Source organism: Grampus griseus, assembly GCF_964374135.1.
Source record: "Grampus griseus genome assembly, chromosome: 21".
In the NCBI taxonomy this organism is placed as follows: domain Eukaryota; kingdom Metazoa; phylum Chordata; class Mammalia; order Artiodactyla; family Delphinidae; genus Grampus; species Grampus griseus.
Genome location: NC_139015.1, coordinates 30166908 through 30189620, shown reverse-complemented (window position 1 = coordinate 30189620; position 22713 = coordinate 30166908). Strand labels below are relative to the sequence as shown.

The 22713-nt window shown below is 36.9% G+C and overlaps 1 protein-coding gene across 1 annotated transcript in view; it reads right to left on the bottom strand.

Moving 5' to 3' along the window:
* ADAM32 (ADAM metallopeptidase domain 32) overlaps window positions 1-22272 on the bottom strand; it is a gene marked incomplete at its 3' end in the record, with an annotated part of 166323 nt that extends 144051 nt beyond the window's left edge. The window contains exons 1-2 of the mRNA XM_082680384.1: window positions 22167-22272; window positions 4562-4641 (exon numbers count right to left, since the gene is read on the bottom strand). Coding sequence (XP_082536510.1) covers window positions 4562-4641; window positions 22167-22224 — 138 coding nt within the window. The 5' untranslated portion in view covers window positions 22225-22272. The remainder of the gene's footprint in view (window positions 1-4561; window positions 4642-22166) is intronic.
* Window positions 22273-22713: the final 441 nt, after the last annotated feature.

The following is a 22713-nucleotide window of genomic DNA, read 5'->3' as shown; positions in this document are numbered from 1 at the left end:
TACTCAATGGTGAAAAGCAGAAAGCTTTTCCTCTAAAATCAGGAACCAGACAAGAATGCCCACTCTCACCGCTCCTATCCAACATAGTATTGGAAGTTCTAGCCACAACAGTCAGACAAGACAAATAAATAAAAGGCATCCAAATTGGAAGGGAGGAAGTAAAACTGTCACTATTTGCAGATGATATGATACTATATAAAGAAACCTTTAAGTCTCCACCAAAAAACTATTAGAACTAATAAATGAATTCAGTAAAGTTGCAGGACACAAAATTAACATACAGAAATCTGTTGCTTTTCTACACACTAATAATAAACTCATAAAGAGAAAGCAAGAAAAAAATTGTGTTTAAAATTGCATCAAAAAGAATAAAATGCCTAAGAATAAACATAACCAAGAAGGTGAAAATGCTCTGAAAATTATAAAAGATTGTTGAAGGAAACTGAAGATGATATGAAGAAATGGAAAGTTATCCTGTGTTCTTGGGTTAGAAGAATTAATATTGTTAAAATGTCCATACTACTCAAAGTAATCCAGAGATTTAATGTAATCCTTATCAAAATACCCATGACATTTTTCACAGAACTAGAACAAATAATCCTAAAATTTATATGGAACCACAAAAGACACCAAATAGCCAAAGCAATCTTGAGAAAGAAGAACAGAGCGGGAAGTATCATGCTCCCTGACTTCAAACTGTACTGCAAACCTACATTAATCAAAACAGCATGGTACTGGCACAAAAACAGACACATAGATCAATGCATGAGAGCAGCCCAGAAATAAACCCATGAACTTCCAGTTAGTTACAACAAAGGAGGCAAGAAACAATGGAGAAAAGACAGTCTCTTCAATAAGTGGTGTTGGGAAAACTGGACAGCTACATGTAAAAGAATGAAATTAGAATATTTCCTTACACCATATAGAAAAGTAAACTCAAAATGGATTAAAGACCTCAATGTAAGACCAGAAACCATAAAATTTTTAGAAGAGAACATAGGCAGAACACTCTTTGACGTAAATTATAGCAATATTTTTCAAATCTGTCTCCTAAAGCAAAAGAAACAAAAGCAAAAATAAACAAATGGACCCTAATTAAACTTAAAAGCTTTTGCACAGCAATGGAAACCATCAACAAAATGGAAAAACAACTAGTAAATGGGAGAAAATATTTGCAAATGATACAAGCGATAAGGGATTAATATCCAACATATATAAACAGCTCATACAACCCAATAGCAAAAAAACCCCCAAACAACCCAATCAAAAAATGGGCAGAAGACCTGAACGGACATTTTCCAAAAATGGCCTATAGATGGCCAACAGGCACATGAAAAAATGTTCAATATCACTAATCATCAGAAAAATGCAACTCAAAACCACAATGAGATATCATTGTTATACACTCAATGTTATAGATATTCATTTGTTTTATTTTTTATATTACACATATAAGTGATAACAGAGAATTTGTCTTTACCTTACTGACTTATTTCTCTAAGCATAATACCCTCTAAGTCCATCTGCTTTGTTGCAAATGTCAGAACTTCATTCTTTTTTATGGTTGAATAATATTCCACTGTATGTATATGTATGTGTGTGTGTGTATATCTTTATCCCTTCATCTGTTGATGGACACTTAGGTTGCTTCCATATCTTGGCTATTGTAAATAATGCTGCTAAGAACATTGGGGTGCATGTAACTTTTTGAATTAGTGTTTTCAGGGGTTTTTTTGTATATGTATACAGAACTGGAATTGCTTAATTATATGGCAGTTCTGTTTTCACTTTTTCTGAGGAATCTCCAACTGTATTCCATGGTAATTGTACCATGTATACAAACAGAAACAGACTCACAGATATAGAGAACAAATTAGTGGTTACCAGTGGGGAGAAGGAAGTGGGGAGGGGCAGGATAAGGGTATGGAATTAAAAAGTACAAATTACTATGTATAAAATAAGCAAAAAGGTTATATCAACACAGGGATATGTGACCATTATTTTGTAATAACTTTAAATGGAGTATAATCTATAAAAATATTGAATCACTATGTTGTACACCTGAAACTAATATGTTATAAATCAACTATACTACAATTTAAAAATCAGTCAATCAATCAAGCAGGGGATGTAAGGTACACATAGGGAATATAGTCAACAATACTGTAACAAACAAAATTGAGATATCACCTCACTCTTGTCAGAATGGCTATCATCAAAAAGTCTACAAATAACAAATGTTGGCAAGGATATGGAGAAAAGGGAATACTTGTATACTGTTGGTGGGAATGTTAACTTGGTGCAGACATTGTGGAACACAGTTGGAGGTTCCTCAAAAAAACTAAAAATAGAACTACTGTAAGATCCAGCAATTCCACTTCAGGTATATATCTGGAAAAAACAAAACACTAATTTGAAAGGATACATGTACCCCAATGTTCATAGCAGCACCATTTACAATAGTCAAGACGTGGAAGCAACCCAAATGCCCATCAACTGATGACTGGATTAAGAAGATGTAGTATATATATATATATACAATGGAATATAACTCAGCCATAAAAAAGAATGAAATTCTGCCATTTGTAGCCATAAAGATGAACCTAGAGAGTATTATGCTTATGAAATAAGTCACAGAAAGACAAATACTTATGATATCACTTATATGTGGAATCTAAAATATACAAATGAATGTATATGCAAAACAGAAATAGACTCACAGATATAGAAAACAAACTTGTGGTTACCTAGGGGACAGGGAAACAGGTAGGGACAAATTAGGGATATGGGATTAACAGATACAAACTCCTATATGTAAAATAGATAAGCAACAGGATATACTGTATAGCATAGGAAATTATAGCCATTATCTTTTAATAACCTATAATGGAGGACAATCTGTAAAAATACTGAATCACTATGCTGTACATCTGAAACTAATACAATATTGTAAAACAACTATACTTCAATAAATAAGTATATACATATATACCAGGATGAATAAATTTTAAAAAATAATTATAATTGTATACCAACTTTGTAGGGTGACAGATGGTAACTGGACTTATTGTGGTAATCTGAAAATACTGGTAAAAAAATACTGAATCACTGCATAGTACACCTGAAACTAATATAATATTATACACTAATTATAGCCCAATAAATATGTTAATAATAATAGGTTAAAAAATTAAAATGGGCAAATAATTTAATAGACATTTCACCAAAAAGGTATTTAGATAGCTAGTAGGTCATGAAAGATGCTCTACAGCATTTTTCATTAGAGAAATGCAAATATAAGCTAAAATGAGATATCAGTACACACCTGTTAGAATAAATTTAATCAAAAGAGACAACATCAGGTGTTGACAAGTATGTGGAAAAATTGAATCATCATATATTGCTGATGGGAAATGTAAACTAATAAGTCACTATGGAAAATAGTTTGGCAGTTTATTACTATGATAAGCATAAACCTACCATACGACACAGCAATTTCACTTCCAAGAATCTACCCAAGAGAAAGAAAACTATATGTCCATACATAAATATTCATAGCAGAATGACTCAAAATAGTCAATATCTGAAAAAAATCTTGAATTTAACTGGTAAATGGATAAACAAAATGTGTTATCTACATGTATTAAGAAATAAAAAATTTATGAAGTATTGATAAATGTTGCAAAATGGATAATCTTAAGTGAAAGAAGCTCAATGCAAAGTCCTACATATCACATATTTCAGTTTTATGAAATGTCTAGAAAATGCAAAATTATAGAAACACAAAACAGATCAGCAGTTGCCGAGGGCTGGGGATGGAAGCAGAGAAAAACCGCACATAGGCAGGAAGGAACTTAAGGCAATCAGAATGTTCTAAAACTGGATTTGTGGTAATGTTTACATAATTCTATTCATGTACTAATGATCATTGAGCTGTACACTTACAATGGGTGAATTCTGTGGTGTATACATTATACTTCATTAAAACTGGTAAAAATAAAGTGTTATCAAAAGATTGGCCACTTATAAGCAAGGCTTGCTTTTTTGTATTTCTTTTTTTATCTCCTAAGGATCTTAGCATGTAGTTATGCACACAAGTCCAGAGAAATATCTGTTAAATAAATCAATGAATAGGATGAAATATTGCCCTTTCTAACAAAAATAACAGAAGAAAGGGTTTATACTCTCTGAGAACTGGTAGGTACAAGGGTAGAGATTGAGGAACCAGGTTTTAGTTAAAACAGATTCTCCTTAACCATTTTGGAGAAAATTATTCTCTTCATTTGAATCATCTAGATACCATTCAGATAATACCCTAATTCTTTTACATTATATTCTCTCTTTGAACTTTAAAAAATTGTTTTACCATGAGGAAATGACAAATGTTAGACAAATTAGAACATTCTGATTTATATGTTTGCTTTTACCATCAAAACTTTACATTCCTTATCAATAGTAATATTGGTTAGTTATAGTCATACTATAATGGAATTGATGTATTTCACTGCTATGTAATGAAAATAAGAAATTTCATATAACAACATTATGGAAAATCTCTTACATTTTCTACTTTTGAATTATCACTTGTATTTGCTTGGATTTTCTCTGGAAATATAATTTGTAGAAATGAATTTTGAAAACCTGAAGAAATAAAAAAAACAGTTAATAACTGTGTTTTAAACTTGACTAAATATTTGTTCAGGTTCTTTTATAAGACTTGCTTATGCAAACATGAGTCATCACTGTGTACTCCTATAGAAATCTTGAAAACACTTTGTTTAAAAACAGACAAGATAGCTATGAAAGACTAAAAGGGGGCACGGAGAGGTATTCAACTTACACAAAATTTGCTGTTCCTGAAGAAAAGCGAACAAATGAATTAAAAAATATCAAATATATACTTCACGAAGACTTTCCTGAAATAAAAGATTTGAAACAATAGACTAGAAAGTACCCTGCATTTCAGGAATAACTGATAACAATTAATTAAAACTGAGACATATTCTACTAAACTTATTGGATGTCGAAGATAAAGAAAGAATCCTATGGGCATATGAGCAAAAAGGAAAAGTGAAAATCATATTGGGCATAAGAAGAGAAAAGCAGGTTGGCTTGAGATTCTTTAAAAACATTATTCAATGTTAAAAAACTGAAGAACTATGTCTTTAAAAAAATATTCAGGAAAAGAAAGTGTGGACCCAAGAATTTTATACCCAGCAAAACTGTCATTCAAATATACAGGCAAGGGACAGCTATTTACAAGCAAAAAATCAAGGAAAATAGTTCACAAGTTCCTGTCACAAAAGGCAGACAAACTTCTCCCAATAAAGGCATCAATAGAGTTGAGGTAAAAGGTCTAGCTGTGAGCATTAAAATAAACTTAAATATAGAATATAGGCCAAAACAATGGTGGGAATCATCACTATTTAATAGGATGCAAGTGTTATAAACTATGATGATAAAGACATAACAACATATTCAATAATGTCAGGAAGGGTAGCAGAAGAGAATTACCATATGTGAATACTGTTTTCCTTAAATTTATTGCAATGTGGTTCCAAAAAATGTTAAAAAGCTGAAAATTAAGTGGTAAAAGTAGAAACATATTGTTTAATGGTGTAAAAGAACTAAGATTTTTTAAAGCTATAGTCATATAATAAAGAGGAGAGCATGAGGTGGAAAGAAGTAGTAAGAAATAAATTTCCTTACACTCACAGTGAGGAATCACTAGTTACTACCTAAATTAAAAATTAAATCTATTATATAAAACAGATTATAAATATTCCAAATTAAGAAAAAAAAAAAGAGCATACAAACACAAGGCATCCAGAAAATAAATGAAAAAGTCACAGATTTTTATGGTGAAAAACATTTATCAAAAAAAAAGCATGAAATCAGAAAAGTATGATATAAATAAGAAGCACTAAGATTAAATATCTCAGTCATATCAGTAAATGTGAGTAGGATGAACTGACCAACCTAAAGAAAAACTCATACTGGAGACAGACTCTTATCAGCCCAGAGGTGGGACCAGAGTAATCTATGAACAAACTTTACCTCATTAGTTTTCATCCATATATTTACCTTTCCAGTTTGCTGCCCTTGGAAGCCTAAAACTGCCTTCCTGTGTCTGTCACTTCTCTACAAATTTAATGTTTTTTGTTGAAGATAAGCTGGAACTCAAAGTTGCCATTTTGAGTTACTTTTGGTTTAAGTTTCTCCCATGATGCATGCTGTATGCATTAATAAGCTATTTTTCTGTTATCAAAAAAAAGAAAAATTCTCAGATTGGATCCACAAAATCAAAACCCAGTTACTCAGACCTTTGGTGGAATAGTAAACACTGGCTTTAAACTAATAATGATTTTTTTTTTTTTTGGCTGCATCGGGTTGCAGCATGCAGGATCTTTCATTGTGATGCTCGGGCTCTTAGTTGCAGTGTGCAGGCTTCTCTCTAGTTGTGGCATATGGATTTTCTATCTCTAGTTGTGGCACTCGGGCTCCAGAGTGCATGGGCTCTGTAGTTTACAGCACGTGAGCTCTCTAGTTGAGGCATGAGGGCTCAGTAGTTGTGGCTCATGGGCTTAGTTGCCCCACGACATGTGGGATCTTAGTTCCCCAACCAGGGATCGAACCCACGTCAGCCGCATTGGAAGGTGGATTCTTTACCATTGGACCACTGAAGAAGTCTCCTAATGATGATTTCTGAGTACCTAAAGTAAGACTGTGGTCCACTTCAGGAAAAGATATATGATTAGCAGAAGAAGTCAGGTGATGAATGGAAGTTATTAGGTTCACATCTATGAACACACTCATGGGTCTACAAGTTCATCCTATCATAATCTGCCCAATTATGGAAAAGTGTGTCAAAACAGGTATAATCAGTAACTTGTGGAATGCCCATCTTGTCTCCCTGACCCATAGAATGAGGATTGTTATGGTAGGGAGGGCCAAATGGAAACCTCTGAATATCACCTGCACCATCACCAAAACATTAAACCAAAAACCTTTCTATACCAAGAAAGTATATACAAGGGCAATGATTTCTGTTATTTTACTTGTTTGATCTGTGCACATGATAGATAAGCAATAGAGAATGACAATGAGTTGTCTTAAGTGTAATCAGGTAATGATTGCAATAATTAATATTGTTCCAAATATGGTCTCTTTACTGAACCAAATCAACACAGGCATTGGCACCTGTATGTAGCCATTAATAGAAAAAGGTGCTGTTTTCTCTATCCCAATAAGCAGGAGATGCCAGGAGCAAGTTTCCATTTTGCTTAGTAGTGATGCCAGTATACCTTCACCAATCATATTGCCTCAGATGCCTCAGATCTTTATCATCTGGTTCTTCTTCTACCTGGACCCTAAAAATCTCACTGTCTGTGGTAGATAGAATAATGCCCCCAAAGATGTCCATATCCTAATCTCCAGAACCTGTTAGGTTACACAGCAAAACAGAATTAAGGTTGCTAATCAACTGACCTTAAAATATGAAAATTATCCTGGGTTATCTGTGGTCTTAATTTAATCACAAGGGTTCTTAACAGTAGAAGAAAGAGCCAGAAAAGAAAACCAAAGAGATGGCCATGTGTAAAGACCTCAGCCCAATACCACTGGCTTTGAAGATGGAGGAAGGGGGCCATGAGCCAAAAAATGCAAACAGCCATTAGAATTTGGAAAAGACAAGGAAACAGATTGTCTCCTGCAGCTTCCAGAAGGAACAGGCACTGCTAACACCTTGATTTTACCCAATGAGACCCATTTTACAGAACTGTAAGATAATAAATTTGTGTTGTTTAAGCTATTAAGTTTGTGATAACTTGTTACAGCAACAATAGGAAACTAACATATCATCTAAGAGAAAGACCTGAAGTAGCAGGTACATTAGATGCCTTGAAGAAGCAGGTGTGCCAGAGTCTTAACACACACACACACACACACACACACACACACACACACACACACACACGTCCACCTGTAATGGTCTAGTGGTCTAAACCACACTCGAAAATATCCTCCATAATAAATAGTAAGAGGCAGAACACTTGGTAGACCATTTTGGATTTTGGAGGCAATATATATCATATATAGCTATGTTGCTTTGACCATTTTTATTGAACAAAACATAGGCTGCCAGATTTGTAAGACGCCAGAATACAAGACTCCTCAGCTACCTGAGTCTACTGGGCAAGGAGCTCTACTATTTTTCCTTTATGACTTAGGGTCTGTGGCAGAGCCTGTGTTAAGCCCCTCTAGGAGAATCACAGCAGAGGCTCCTGAGGTTTGTAAGCAAAGACACGCCCTCACTGGTATATGCTGTGGATTGAGTGACGGTGCCCCAAAAGATATGTCCACTCAGAACCTGTGGCTATAACCTTATAACCTTGCAAAGAAAAAAGGGTCTTTGCAAGGTGTAATTAAGTTAAGGATCTCAAGATGAGACCATTCCAGATTAGACTGGACCCTAAATCCAATGACTAATATCCTATAAGTAAGAGAAGGGGAAAAGACACACAGAGGAGACATCAATATAAAGACAGAGGCAGAGGCTGGAGTAACATGTCTCCAAGCCAAGGAATGCATAGGATTGCTGGCAGCCATCAGAAGCTAGGAGAGAAGCATGGAACAGATTCTCCCTCAGAGGCTCCAAAAGTAATCAACACTGTCAATACCTTGATTTTGGACTTCTGGCCTCCAGAAACAGAAGGGGGAAAAAGTTCTGTTGTTTTAAGCCACCCAGTTTGTGGTACTTTGTTATGGCAGCCACAGGAATCTAATATAGTATGTAAGCATATTTCTTTTATGAAAGCTTTTAGCTCACTACTGGGCTCTGATAGAGGCTAAAATTCAGACCATGGGATCTTCAGACTATATGATCTTGCAACCTGAACCGCTCTTCACAGACTGACATCATCAGGCATTCACAGGAGTACTAATCAAATGGAAGTGTTATATATATATATGGTTGGGTTTGAACAGGTCCTAAAAGCTTTAAGTTGCATAACCAGGTGATTAATACTCCAGTAGGCCTACTCCTATCACGTTTCCATCATTTCCTAAAACCTACTTTTATGGTATCCTATGACCAGCTAACTGAAGGAGGGAAAGTAGATGTATGATATGCCAATAGTACACAGAAGTAAGTCCACGGGTATAATCTTAAAAACTCATAGATAGTTGGCCCTAAAAGAGAATAGAGCAAAGTAAATTCTCCCCGTAACTAGAATTTCACATGGTACACTTAACATGTCTAGTTTTCCTGTATACGAACTGATTACATTAAATGAGGCAGAAGCAAGTTATTATGTTGTTTCTTGAAAGTTTAAGAATGTTACCAACCTTAAGAAGGGTGAATATGGATGTTAAGTATCCCATCTAGAGGTGAACTGTGGGATACTGTAGAGAGGTTCAATCACTCAAACTATTTCTACCTTGTCTCCCTGTGCTATTAGACGTTGGAAACCTAACAACTCTATACCAGACTCCACTGCGATTAAGGTGCTGGCATGTCACCAGTTCCTGCTATTCATACACCCAAAAAAGACTTAGTTGCAGAAGTGAGCATTGTCAGATGGCAGCCACGTGTGAATATCTGGTCCTTCCGACATTTGTAGTAATAGAATTATCTGGTCCTTTTGGACTACTGGGACAGACATTCTGCTGCCTAGCCCAAACACCATAGTGGTATTTTCAATAGAATACTCTTCCGGTATAGTTCCCATGGTATCACTAGATATTCTTCCCTGTGTTGTGACCCTAGCCACATTGTAGCATCTATGTAGCATCTAAACCTGCCTCTTTGGTACTTTCTAAGGTTTTGTGATCCTAACATTCTTTTGTATGTGATATTATATATCTGGAAAACCCAAAGGAATCATCATAAATATTATTTTAAAAAGAGGATTTAGTAATGTGACTAGAAACAAAATTAATATATAAACCAATCATTTCCCTGTACACAAATAAAATAGTTAGGAAGTAACCATTTACAATAACAACAAAATGTGTAATACCCATGTAAATAAATTCCTAAAGGAATATATATAATTTAAATTAAAAAAAAACTTTAAATTCTAAAATGGTTCATAAAAAAAGTCAAATAAATTGAAAGCTATATCCAGTTCTTGGAATATAAAGATAGCAATTTTCTTTAAATTAATTTATAAATTTTATGAAATCCAAGGGTAAAGTCCACAGGAGTTTTTTGAAACAACATAAGATGATTCTAAAGCTCACATGCACAAAAAAAAAAAAAAATACAAATAGACCAAAATTTTGACAAAGAAAATTAGAGGGACGTAAGTTAGAAATAGAAGGAAATTGCCTTAACTAGAAAAAGTATCAGAAAGCACACATTAAAAATTGTAAATTATGAAATACTACAGAGAAATTCAAATAAAACTAGGTAACAAAGTCTATTATCACTGCCATTTTCAAAAATGTTCTGAATGCCCTCATTAATATGATAAAATGATAACAAGAAAGAAGGGCATAAATGTTGGAAAGGAAAAAACAGTATGTCATTATTTGCGAACGATATAACTATCTCCTTAAAAGTACTTAGAGAATCAATAGAAAAACTCTAAACTACTATAATTAAATCAACTGAAATAGGCATCATCAAAAAAAATTAATGAAATAGGATATATGAGGAGGTAGGCTTTCAAATCACTGGGGGAAATATAGCCAATGGATAGCGGCAGGAAGACTGAACATCCATTTGAAAAGTAATTAAGTTGGGTTCATACATATGTATATATATAAAGAATAAATAAAATTTATTTATATGTTTCTATATATAATATGTACATAAATACATATATATTCAAAATCGATTAAGAGTCAAAGCCCAGAAGTCTTAAAGGAAAAGATAAATATATTTGCATACATAGAAATCTTTTTAAAATCTTTAAAGATGCAGGAAAGATTGTAAGAAAATACAAAGTATAAAAGCCAAAGGATTAACATCCATAATATGATTTATGATTAAAGGTGGCTAACTCACTACATGTTTACCTCTTCTCTCAGTGAAAACCCTCTAAAAGTGGACAAAGGAAAGGTGCTACCATCAGCTAAGAGGTCTCAAAGAATTTTCTGGAAGGTAAGCTAATGATGGAAGTGTGATCATTGTTGAGAGATTCTAGAAAAACTCTAAAACAGAAATCAGATGTGATAGATACAATAGGAAGTATTCTTTCCCATTGGTATACTTCTCAGGAACTAACTCCAGACTTAGCCATGTAACTTACTCTGGTCAATTAGACAATAGCGAATGTAACAGAAGCAAACCTGAAAAGTGCCTGTGCACTGTGGCTTGCCCTCTCACTGCCTTGGAATCCTGAAACCACATGTAAACAAGCCTGAGCTGTCCTGCAGGAGGGTGAGAGTCTATGTGAAAGGGAGCCAAGGTACCCTAGCTGAACACAGTCCAACAGACAGACCAGTGCGTGAGACCATCTGGATCATCCAGCTGCCAACCAACTCAGGAGCGGATGACAGATCCAGGAAAGAGCACCGATGCGCCACAGACTACCTAAGCCAGTCCAAACCAGAGCAACAGCCCCACCAGCCCATAGAATCATGTTCTAGAACAGAGGCTGATGAAGGTGAAGCTCAGTCTTAAATAGGGCTCACTGAGAAGATGGCATCTGGGCACAGAACTGAAGAAGGTGAGGAGGGGAACAAATGAATATCTCTGGCAGATCATCCCAGGAAGAAAAAGGATCAAGCGCAAAGGTCTTTGGGAGGAACTGCCTGGCATGTCTGAAAAGCAGCAAGGGAGCTACTGTGGTTGGATTAGCATGAGCAGTGAGGAAGAGAGTAAGGGGTGAGGCCAGAGAGGGGACAAGCTGCTGAGATCCTGTAGGGCATTACAGGTCAGAGTTAGCACTTTAATTTTTATTCTTGGTGAGATAAGAAACCACTGAAAGATTCTGAGCAGAGGGCGGACATGAGCGGACTTAGATTTTAACAAGAAAACTTTATGTTGAGAATAGGCTGAAGGACGGTGTGTTAGTTATCTGTTGCTGCGTAACAAATTATCCCAAAATTTAGCAGCTTAAAATAGGGAACATTTATTAATCACTAGTGTCCTTAGGTCAGGTATCTGGGCACAGCTTAACCGAATGCCTCTGGCTCAGACTCTCACAAAGCGACAGTCAAACTGTAGGCCAGGGCTGCGACCATTTCAAGGCTTGACTAGCATAGGATCCACTTCAAGGCTCATGCACTTAGCTGTTGGCAGGCATTGGGTCTTTCCAGGCTGTTAATGAGAAAGCTCAGTTCCATGCCACACAGGCCTCTCCATAAGGCTTCTCACAATATGACAACTTGCTTCCCTCAGAACAAGGGCTCAGAAAAAGAGAGACTGAAAGCGGGCACCCAGGACAAAAGACACAGTTTTTCTGTACCCTAATCTCACAAGAGACATCCCATGATCCTGACCACATTTTATTCACTAAAAACAAACCATAAAACACAGCTCACTCCGCCTGCCGATGCAGGGACACGGGTTCGTGCCCTGGTCCGGGAAGATCCCACGTGCTGCGGAGCGGCTAGGGCCGTGAGCCATGGCCACTGAGCCTGCGTGTCCGGAGCCTGTGCTCTGCAACGGGAGAGGCCACAACAGTGAGAGGCCCGCGTACTCCCCCCAAAAAACCAAAAAACAAAAAACACACAGCTCACATTTAAGAGGAGGGGATTACACAAGGGCGTGATTACCAGGATGTGGGAAACATTGGTAGCCATCTCACAGGCTGCCTAAGAGAGTGCAAGAGAAGAAATATAAATTTGGAGTTATCAGTATCGACATGGTACTAAAAGCCATAGACTAAATAAAATCGAGTAGGGAAGGAGCCAATTCAATGAGCAGATCTTTTGTATGCTGATTCAAACAATGCATGGACATTATTTTCTAGGTGATTACAAACTGTAAGGAAACTTATTACATTCATGAAACAATTGAAAATTTGAACACAGACTGAATATTGGGTGATAGAAGAAATCGTTAATTTCTAAGCCATGATCATGATACTGTGGTTATATTTTCTGGCCATTTAGCAATATATATTGAAATGCTTAGACACGAAATGATATAAAGTCTATAATTTGCTCCAAATAATATGAGAATAGAGGAAGTGGTAGGGAACGTAGAAAAGAAACAGAATTAACCACGAGTTTATAACTGTTGAACCTGAGTTCTTTATTCTTCTATTTTTGCATTTATTTGAAATCCTCATAATTAAAAAAAAAAGTTAATAACATGCAGGCCAAATAGCAATGGAGTAACATTCTCAAAGTGCTACTGGAAAAACAACTGTCAGTCTGAAATTGGATATCAAACTAAACTGTCATTCAACAGTGAGGGAGACATAAAGACATTTTCAAGTAAACAGACGATTTACCACTCAAACTCTTGACGAAAAAGATACTAAGAAGGAAAGAGTAGGGTGCTAGAAAGAAGGTAAGCAAGTCAAGCTATAAACTTGTGGATAAATCTAAGTAACAATAAAGATGATGACTCATTTGGGAAACAATACATAAAAGTGGCAGTAAATACTAAATAACAGTAACATGTAGGATGATAAAGGCAGTGTCTGACAACTTTCTAAGGTCATTGTCGTTTTTAGAAGAAGACATGTTGCTTAATTGTAGACTCTAAGTCAATTATACATGTTACAGTAAAATCAGAAAAACACATAAGACAGGAAATAAGATTTTTAATGATATCAAATAAAAAGTATAGTAAACAGAAAGCATAAAATATTATAAAAGACTTAAATACAAATATACTCTCCTTGAAAGTAGCATGGCTTTTCCAGTTTACTTCCTGGAAGTAAAGGGCTCAAGAGTTGTGTTAATTCTCAAATAGTCAAAAGCTTGTATAATCTAGTTTGAAGTTCCTTTGGCAGTACACTACCATCAAAAACGTAGAAGTTTCTCATCTAGTTGTCTTCAGTAACTTTGTCATGCAATTAAAACACATATAAAACTTTTTAAAGTCATAATTTTCAAATCTGCTTTATTTCTTTGCCCTTTATTTTCTGGATACTAGACCCTTTTCAGACAAATCATTTACAAATATTTTCTCTCATCCTGTAATTTCTTGGCCTAACTCCTATTTCTCCTTCCCTCCTCTCTCACCTCTCTCTCTCTCAACTAAGTGATGGCAACCATAAGTCAGTCTAAAAAAATATAATGTAAGGCCACACCCTTGACTGCAGTGCTAACCTGAGTAATTTTCTCTAACTGAGAGTTTTTACTGACATTTCACTGCTCAAACCTTTTAAAATTCCATTTCTTACTATTTGAAATCTGGAACTGGTCATCCTTTAAAGTCCTGAAAGGCCCCAAATTTCTGGATTTATTCCCTATTAATTCGATTTGCAAACTGGTCAACTGTTTCCTGAGATTATCTCTTTCTCTTAACACTTTGACAAAATTGAGTAATGAAACCAACTTCCACGGCTAACAATCTCTTATCTAACTTCTACAGAATGTAGTCTGTCCTACAGTTTTTACCAAATGTTCTGTCACTTCTTGTCATTGATTTCCATTTTTTCCAGGTGGTTTCCATTTCTTGTCACCTGCTACCCATCAATACCCAGCAGCAAAGCCAAAGGCATATATTTTAAGTTTATCATGGCAGCACACCACTTCAAAGCTCCAATCTCTATATTAGTCAACTGAGGCTGACCAGGCTATGGAATGGCAATAAATAAACCTTGAAATCTTGGTGGCTTAACACAATAAAAGTTTCTTTGTTTTTCATGCAAAATATGATGGGAGTCACCAGGAGCTCTCATTCAAATAGTAACTCAGAGATCCAAGCTCCCTCCAAGTGGTAACACCATAAACTCAGCTCATAGCTTCTAAGGTAAATCTGGCATCAGAAAAGAAATATAGAAGAGAAATACCAGCTCTCAATTGCCTTGATCTAAAGTGATGCAAATCACTTCTTCTCAACCCCACGAGCAATAGTATTTAAACTGCCCCACACTAAATGGAAAAAGGCTCAGAAATGTAGGCAAGAAGATGGATACTTAGTGAGCACTGGGGACTTTGCCACATAAAAGGATGGAAAAAATATGTTCACAGCAAATATTAGCCAAAGGAAAGCTGACATACCTATGTTAACATTAGCATGAATAGACTCAAAGGAGGAAAAAAGCATTATTAGGAATAAACAGGGGCACGATATAGTTAATAAAAAGAAACCAGAATGAATGTAAATAAATAAAGTTGGAACCCTACCTCACACTGTGTACGAAAATTAACTCAAAATGGATCAATGACATAAACATAAGAGCTAAAACAATAAAATTCTTAGAACAAAAGATAGGAGTAAATATACATGACCTTAGATTTGGCAATGGATTCTTAGATATGACACTAAAACCATGAGCAACAAAATTAGATTCCATCATAATTTAAAACTTTTGTGAGTCAAAGGACACTCCCAAGAAAGTGAAGACAACCTACAGCATGAAAAAAAAATATTTGCAAATCATTTGTCTGAAAGTCTAGTATCCAGAATATAAAAGGAACTCTTGTAACTCAACAAAATGAACAACCTAATCTTTAAAATGGGCAAAGGACTTCAATACTCATTTCTCCAAAAAAGATATACAAATGGCCAATAAGCATATGAAAAGATGCTCAACATCACTAACTATCAGGGGAATACAAATCAAAGCCACAATGAGATACCCTGTCATAACCATTAGGAAGACTATAATCATTAAAATATAAAAGTAAAATAACATGTATTAGGAAGAACGTGGAGAAACTGTAACCCTTGTGCACTGCTGGTAGAAATGTAAAATTGCACAGCCAGTACGGAAAACAATGTAACAGTTCCTTAAAAAATTAAAAATAGAATCACCGTATGATCCAGCAACTCCACTTCTGTACATATACCCAAAAGAATTAAAAGCAGGGACTCAAACAAGTATAGGTACATACATGTTCATGGCAGCATTATTCATAATATCCAAAAGGTAGAAGCAACCTAAGTATCCATCAACAGATGAATGGATAAACAAAATGAAATATGTATTTTTCCATATGTATTTCACACAATGGAATGCTATTCATGTGTCAGAATAAAAGGAGAAAATTCTGACACATGCTACAACATGGATAAACATTGAGGGCATTATGCTAAGTGAAAGAAGTCAGTCACAAAGAAAAATACTGCATAACTCCACTTACATGAGGAAACTAGAGCAGTCAAATCCATGGAGACAGAAAGTAGAATGGTGGTTGCCAAAAGCTGGGGGAAGGGAAGAATGAGGAATTAGTGTTAAATGGGTACTGAGTTTCAGTCTGGGAAGAATAAAAAAAAATATTCTGGAGATGGACGATGGTGATGGCAAAACAAAGTGAATGTATTTAATGCCACTGAACTGTACACTTAAAAATGGTTAGAATGAGTACAAAATAGAAATCATAGAGCTGAATACAATAACTGAACTGAAACTTTCAATAGAGGGTTTCAACATCAGACTAGATTAAGTGAAAGAAAGGATCAGCAAACTTGAAGACAGAGCAATAGAATTCATCCAATCAGAGGAGCAAAAAATTAAAATTAAAAAAAAGAATGAAAAAGAGTGAAGACAGATTAAAGGATTTATGGGACACCATCAAGCAGACCAGTATCCACATTATAGAAGTCCCAGAAGGAGAAGGAGTGGGGGTAGAGGGCAGAAAGCTTATTTAAAGAAATAATGGCTAAAAACTTCTCTCACCTGGCAAAAACAGAAAAGAAAAATAGACATCCTAATCTAGGAAGCTCAAAGAAAACCAAAAAAAAAAAAATTAAAGAGAACTACACTGAGACAGGTTATAATTAAACTGCCAAAAATTAAAGACAAAGAGAAACTCTTAAAAAGCAGCAAGAGATTTTTTTTTTCTTAAATTCCATATATATGTGTTAGCATACGGTATTTGTCTTTCTCTTTCTGACTTACTTCACTCTGTATGACAGACTCTAGGTCTATCCACCTCATTACAAATAACTCAATTTCGTTTCTTTTTATGGCTGAGTAATATTCCATTGTATATATGTGCCACATCTTCTTTATCCATTCATCCGATGATGGGCACTTAGGTTGTTTCCATCTCCGGGCTATTGTAAATAGAGCTGCAATGAACATTTTGGTACATGACTCTTTTTGAATTATGGTTTTCTCAGGGTATATGCCCAGGAGTGGGATTGCTGGGTCATATGGTAGTTCTATTTGTAGTTTTTTAAGGAACCTCCATACTGTTCTCCATAGTGGCTGAACCAATTCACATTCCCACCAGCAGTGCAAGAGTGTTCCCTTTTCTCCACACCCTCTCCAGCATTTATTGTTTCTAGATTTTTCGATGATGGCCATTCTGACTGGTGTGAGATGATATCTCATTGTAGTTTTGATTAAAAAAAAATGTCATGAAGAACCTAGGGGTAAGACAGGAATAAAGACACAGACCTACTGGAGAACAGACTTGAGGATATGGGGAGGGGGAAGGGTGAGCTGTGACAGGGCGAGAGAGAGGCATGGACATAAATACACTAACAAATGTAAGGTAGACAGCTAGTGGGAAGCAGCCGCATGGCACAGGGCTATCGGCTAGGTGCTTTGTGACCGCCTGGAGGGGTGGGATAGGGAGGGTGGGAGGGAGGGAGACACAAGAGGGAAGAGATATGGGAACATATGTATATGTATAACTGATTCACTTTGTTATAAAGCAGAAACTAACACACCATTGTAAAGCAATTATACCCCAATAAAGATGTTAAAAGAAATAAATAAAATAAAATAAAATAGAAATTTAAAAAAAAAAAGCAGCAAGAGAGGGGCTTCCCCGGTGGTGCAGTGGTTGGGAGTCCGCCTGCCAATGCAGGGGACGCGGGTTCGTGCCCCGGTCTGGGGGGATCCCACATGCCGCGGAGTGGCTGGGCCCGTGGGCCGTGGCTGCTGGGCCTGCGCATCCAGAGCCTGTGGTCCGCAATGGGAGAGGCCGCAGCAGTGAGAGGTCTGCATACCGCAAAAAAAAAAAAAAAAAGCAGCAAGAGAAACACAATTTGTTTTGTACAAAGGAACTCCCATAAGACTATCAGTGAATTTTTCAGCAGAAACCTTGCAGGCCAGAATGGAGTGGGATAGTATATTCAAAGTACTGAAAGAAAGAAAATTCCACCTAAGGATACCATACCCAGGAAAGATGTCCTTCAGAATTGAAGGAGAGATAAAGAATTTCCTTAAAAAAGTTAGAGTCCATCACCACTAGAATGGCCTCACAAGAAATGTTAAAGAGAGTTCTTCGTACTGAAGCAAAAAGACACTAACTTTAAAAACTAAACATATCCTTACCATATGATCCAGCAATAGCACTCCTTGGTATTTACCCAAAAGAGTTGAAAACTTATGTCCACACAAAAACTTGCACACAGATATTTATGGTAGCTTTGTTCATACCTGTCAAAACTTGAAAGCAACCAAGATGTCTTTTAGTAGGTAAATGGATAAGTAAACTGGTATATACAGACAATGGAATATCACTCACTGCTAAAAAGAAATAAGCTATGCAGCCCTGGAAAGACATGGAAGAACCATAAATGCATATTACTAAGTGAAAGAAGCCAATCTGAAAAAGGCAACATACTGTAAGATTCCAACTATATGACATTCTGGAAAAGGCAAAACTATGGAGACAGCAAAAAGATCAGTGGTTGCCAGGACTTAGGGGAAAGGGAGAGATGAACAGGTGAAGCACAGAGGATTTTTAGGGCTGCAAAACTACTCTGGGGGATACATGTCATTATACATTTGTCAAATTCCACAGAATGTAAAACAGCAAGAGTGAATCCTAAGGTAAACTATAGATTTGGGGTGATAATGATGTACCAGTGTGGGATCATCAATTCTAACAAACATACCACTGTGGAGCAGGACGCCTAGAGCAGAGATTGTACAGGTGTGGGGACAGGGGTATGTGAGAAATCTCTGTACCTTTCTCTCAGTTTTGCTATGAACCTGAAACACTCTAAAAAATAAAGTTTATTCATTTTTAAAATGGTTGAAGATGGTAAATTTTATGTTTTGTATATTTTACCACAATTTAAAATAATTTTAAAACAAAGGTATAAAGAAGATGTAGCACATATATACAATGGAATATTACTCAGCCATAAAAAGAAACAAAACTGAATTATTTGTAGTGAGGTGGATGGACCTAGCATCTGTCATACAGAGTGAAGTAAGTCAGAAAGAGAAAAACAAATACCATATGTTAACACATATGTATGGAATCTAAAATATATATATATATATATATATATATATAGGTTCTGAAGAACCTAGAGGCAGGACAGGAATAAAGACACAGACGTAGAAAATGGACTGAGGACACGGGGGTGGGGAAGGATAAGCTGGGACGAAGTGAGAGAGTGGCATGGACATATATACACTACCAAATGTAAAACAGGGAGATCAGCTCAGTGCTTTGTGACCACCTAGAGGGGTGGGATAGGGAGAGTGGGACGGAAACACAAGAGGGAGGAGCTATAGGGATATATGTATATGTATAGCTGATTCACTTTGTTATAAAGCAGAAACTAACACACCTTTGTAAAGCAATTATACTCCAGTAAAGATGTTAAAAAAGAAAAAAACAAAGGTAATGTATTAAAAAAAAGCAAATGGGTAAAATATCCATTAAAGTTCAAAATAGACCAATGGATTTTAACATAACATATTAAGAAAAATTCATTGGTATGTTTTAGATTCCACACTGCAACTAAACTTTACCATTTATCAAGTGTGTATTTGGTGCAGCATCCAAAGAGGAACACTGGTAATTACCTGAAAAGGCTCCTAAACTACTCCCTTTTCCAACTACATAAGCTGGAATTTTTTCATATACTTCAAACAAAACATTCCGCAACAGACTGAATGCAGAAGTAGATATGAGAATCTAGCTGTTATCTATTAAACCAAACCTTAAAGAGATTCACAAAATGTAAAACAATGCCACTCTAAATTCTTTGTTTTGGAAAATATAGTTTTTATTTTTTAAATGTGTTACTTACATTAACATATAATAGGTCTATTACTGTAATTGAGCGGGACCCTATGGGGCTTTCCCAGGACAGACCCCCCCACACACACATCCAATGTCCTCTGCCTGCCTCTTGTCTGTAGAAAAACTTTAGTCAAAGAATAAATTCAGAGAAGTGAAAAAAAAATGCAGAACCAAAGGAAAGCAGTCAAACAAGACAAAATAATAATAGTTTAGCCATTAAACAAAGTCAAGGACCTTTAGTTCCTCTTCAAGAGCTATAGATAATATTCTGAGCCATGTCCTTTGAGCTGTTTTGCAGACACTGAAACCCTCACCAGGTGGGAGAAGTTAACTACGTGATGACCAGACTGCAGCCAAGACATAAGGTGCTCCATCTTGCACAATTCCAAGAACTGGCCTCAAGGAAATGGGAACCAACCCTGGAACTGAAGATTAACTGAACTTAAAACAATCAAGATGACGCTGATCAGACCACCACATGACCAATTTCATGACTGCGGGAGCTGACTGTGCTGTTCTGCAAGTCGTAGCCCCCTCCCTCTGCCTATACATCCCTGAAACTCCCCTTTCAAAGCTCTTGCCCCCTGATCAACAACCAAGCTGGTGTTTGGACACGAGTCTACCTTCTCCCCAGGTTGCCAGCCTCCTGAATGAAGCAACCTTTCCTTTCCTACCAATACCTGTCTCTCGAGTACTGGCTTTCGAGCCGTGAGCAGCCAAACCTGAGTTCAGTAACATTACTGTTATTTTTTAATGAATTAATTAAAATTCTTAAATTTCTACATTAATTTCTAATATGACAAATACTGACGAATATAAGCAGAACATAAAAGCTCTCTGAGAACTTCGATAATTGTTACATTTTTGTTCATTTCTTTGCTGAAAGAAACATTCCGAAAAGTTTCAGAAACACTGTATTTAAATGTTGCAGGTGTTATGGTGAAGATGTGTCCCCCGGCCCCAGCTTTCCTATTGGAAGCCCTAACCCCCAATGTGATGGTATTCAGCAATGGGATCTTTGGGAGGTAATCAGGGTTAGATGAGATCATGAAGATGGATCTCTCATGATGGGTTTCACGCCTTTGTAAGAAGAGACAAGTGAGTTTGCTCCTTCTCTCTGCTCACAAAGAAGAGGTCACGTGAGTACACAGCAAGAAGGGAACGGTCTACTAGCCAGGAAGAGAGACCTCACCAGATCCCCACTATGAGAGCACCCTGATTTCAGGCTTCCTGCCTCCAGAACTGTGAGAAAATAAATCTCTGTTGTTTAAGCCACCCGGTCTAGGGTATTTTGTGGGGGGAACGGGGGGTGCCGTCCGAGTTCAGCAGTTAGCATGTAACAGCAAAATGACTGGAAACAATCCAACAGTCCTTTAATAAGAGAACTGGCTGCTAAATTGTGGTACCTCCAAGCCACAGAACACTATGCAGATGGGGGAGGAGAAGACAAGATATTCCATGTACTGACACAGAATGGGAAGATTCAGAACAGTGTATAAAAAGGGAAGGAAAATAAGAACATATCTTAAAATTTTACTTGCATCTAAATCCCCCCCTAATATATTTTAAAATTTTGAGGACTCTCTGTAACTGTTCCCCGTATTGTCACAATGTCAGCAATAGAATATTTTTTTGGTATTGCAGGACAAGTTACTGAATGCAGGACAAATTATACTGGAACAGATGATATCTGAGGAGACACAGTTTTCTGGAGTTTGAGTAGAGTTCATGAAGTTTCTGGGGTGCTTCTGAGCGCAAGAAATTGTGAGGTAGTTTTGTGAGTGCCTAACAGACCTCCATAAACGGCTGCCCCAAACCCAGATTCAGAGAGTCAGGGCGTCAGAGATTTAGTCCTTAAGCTTATTAAAAGTATCTTCCTCTCTCGTGAGTCAGTTCTGTATCCCTACGGAGCGCCTAAAAACTGCCCGGTTTCCTGACTGGCAAAAGAAACCTAAAAGCAGGGAAGGGCGCCGAGCTCTCAATCGAGTCGAGGCGCAGTTTGACCCAAGCAGGTACGCGTTTAAAGAAGGAAAAGAAAAATCTTCCTCCTCCCCCTACCGGAGTAACAAACAGGGCATCCTCGGGCTTACCGGGTCTTGACGTTAGCAAGCCACGGAGCCCCGCTAGCAACATCATTAGGCGGAACATTTCGTGACTCCTGTCTTCCAGCGGAGACTTCAACCCTACTGCGTTGGCCGTTCGTGAGCGCCGTTCTCGCGAAGCTGCGGCACCTACCGGAGCGCCCGGTACTCAGCGCCCAGTCCACCAATCGCCTGTAGGGCACGCCTCCCTTTATAGTCGTGCGTCCGGATCCGCAGGAAGTTCTTTTCCCAGCAGTCCGCTCTACCCGATGGCCAGTTATCTGGAGGTCCCCGACCACCCCAGCCCTCTCCGTCGCGGTCATCGTCCCCCACAAACTTTTTGCTTCGTGTGGATGGACCTAAAAGAACTAACATTTATTGTGCGCTGTTTTGTATCAGACACTACTTGGTGAATTTAACACTATGCGCATACGCACACGCGCGCACACACACACACACACACACACGAATTATACATTCATATTTCCTAAAGCTGAGGTCTTTTAATTAAAACAACAACAACAACAAAAATCCAGATAGATTTTAAAACGATTCC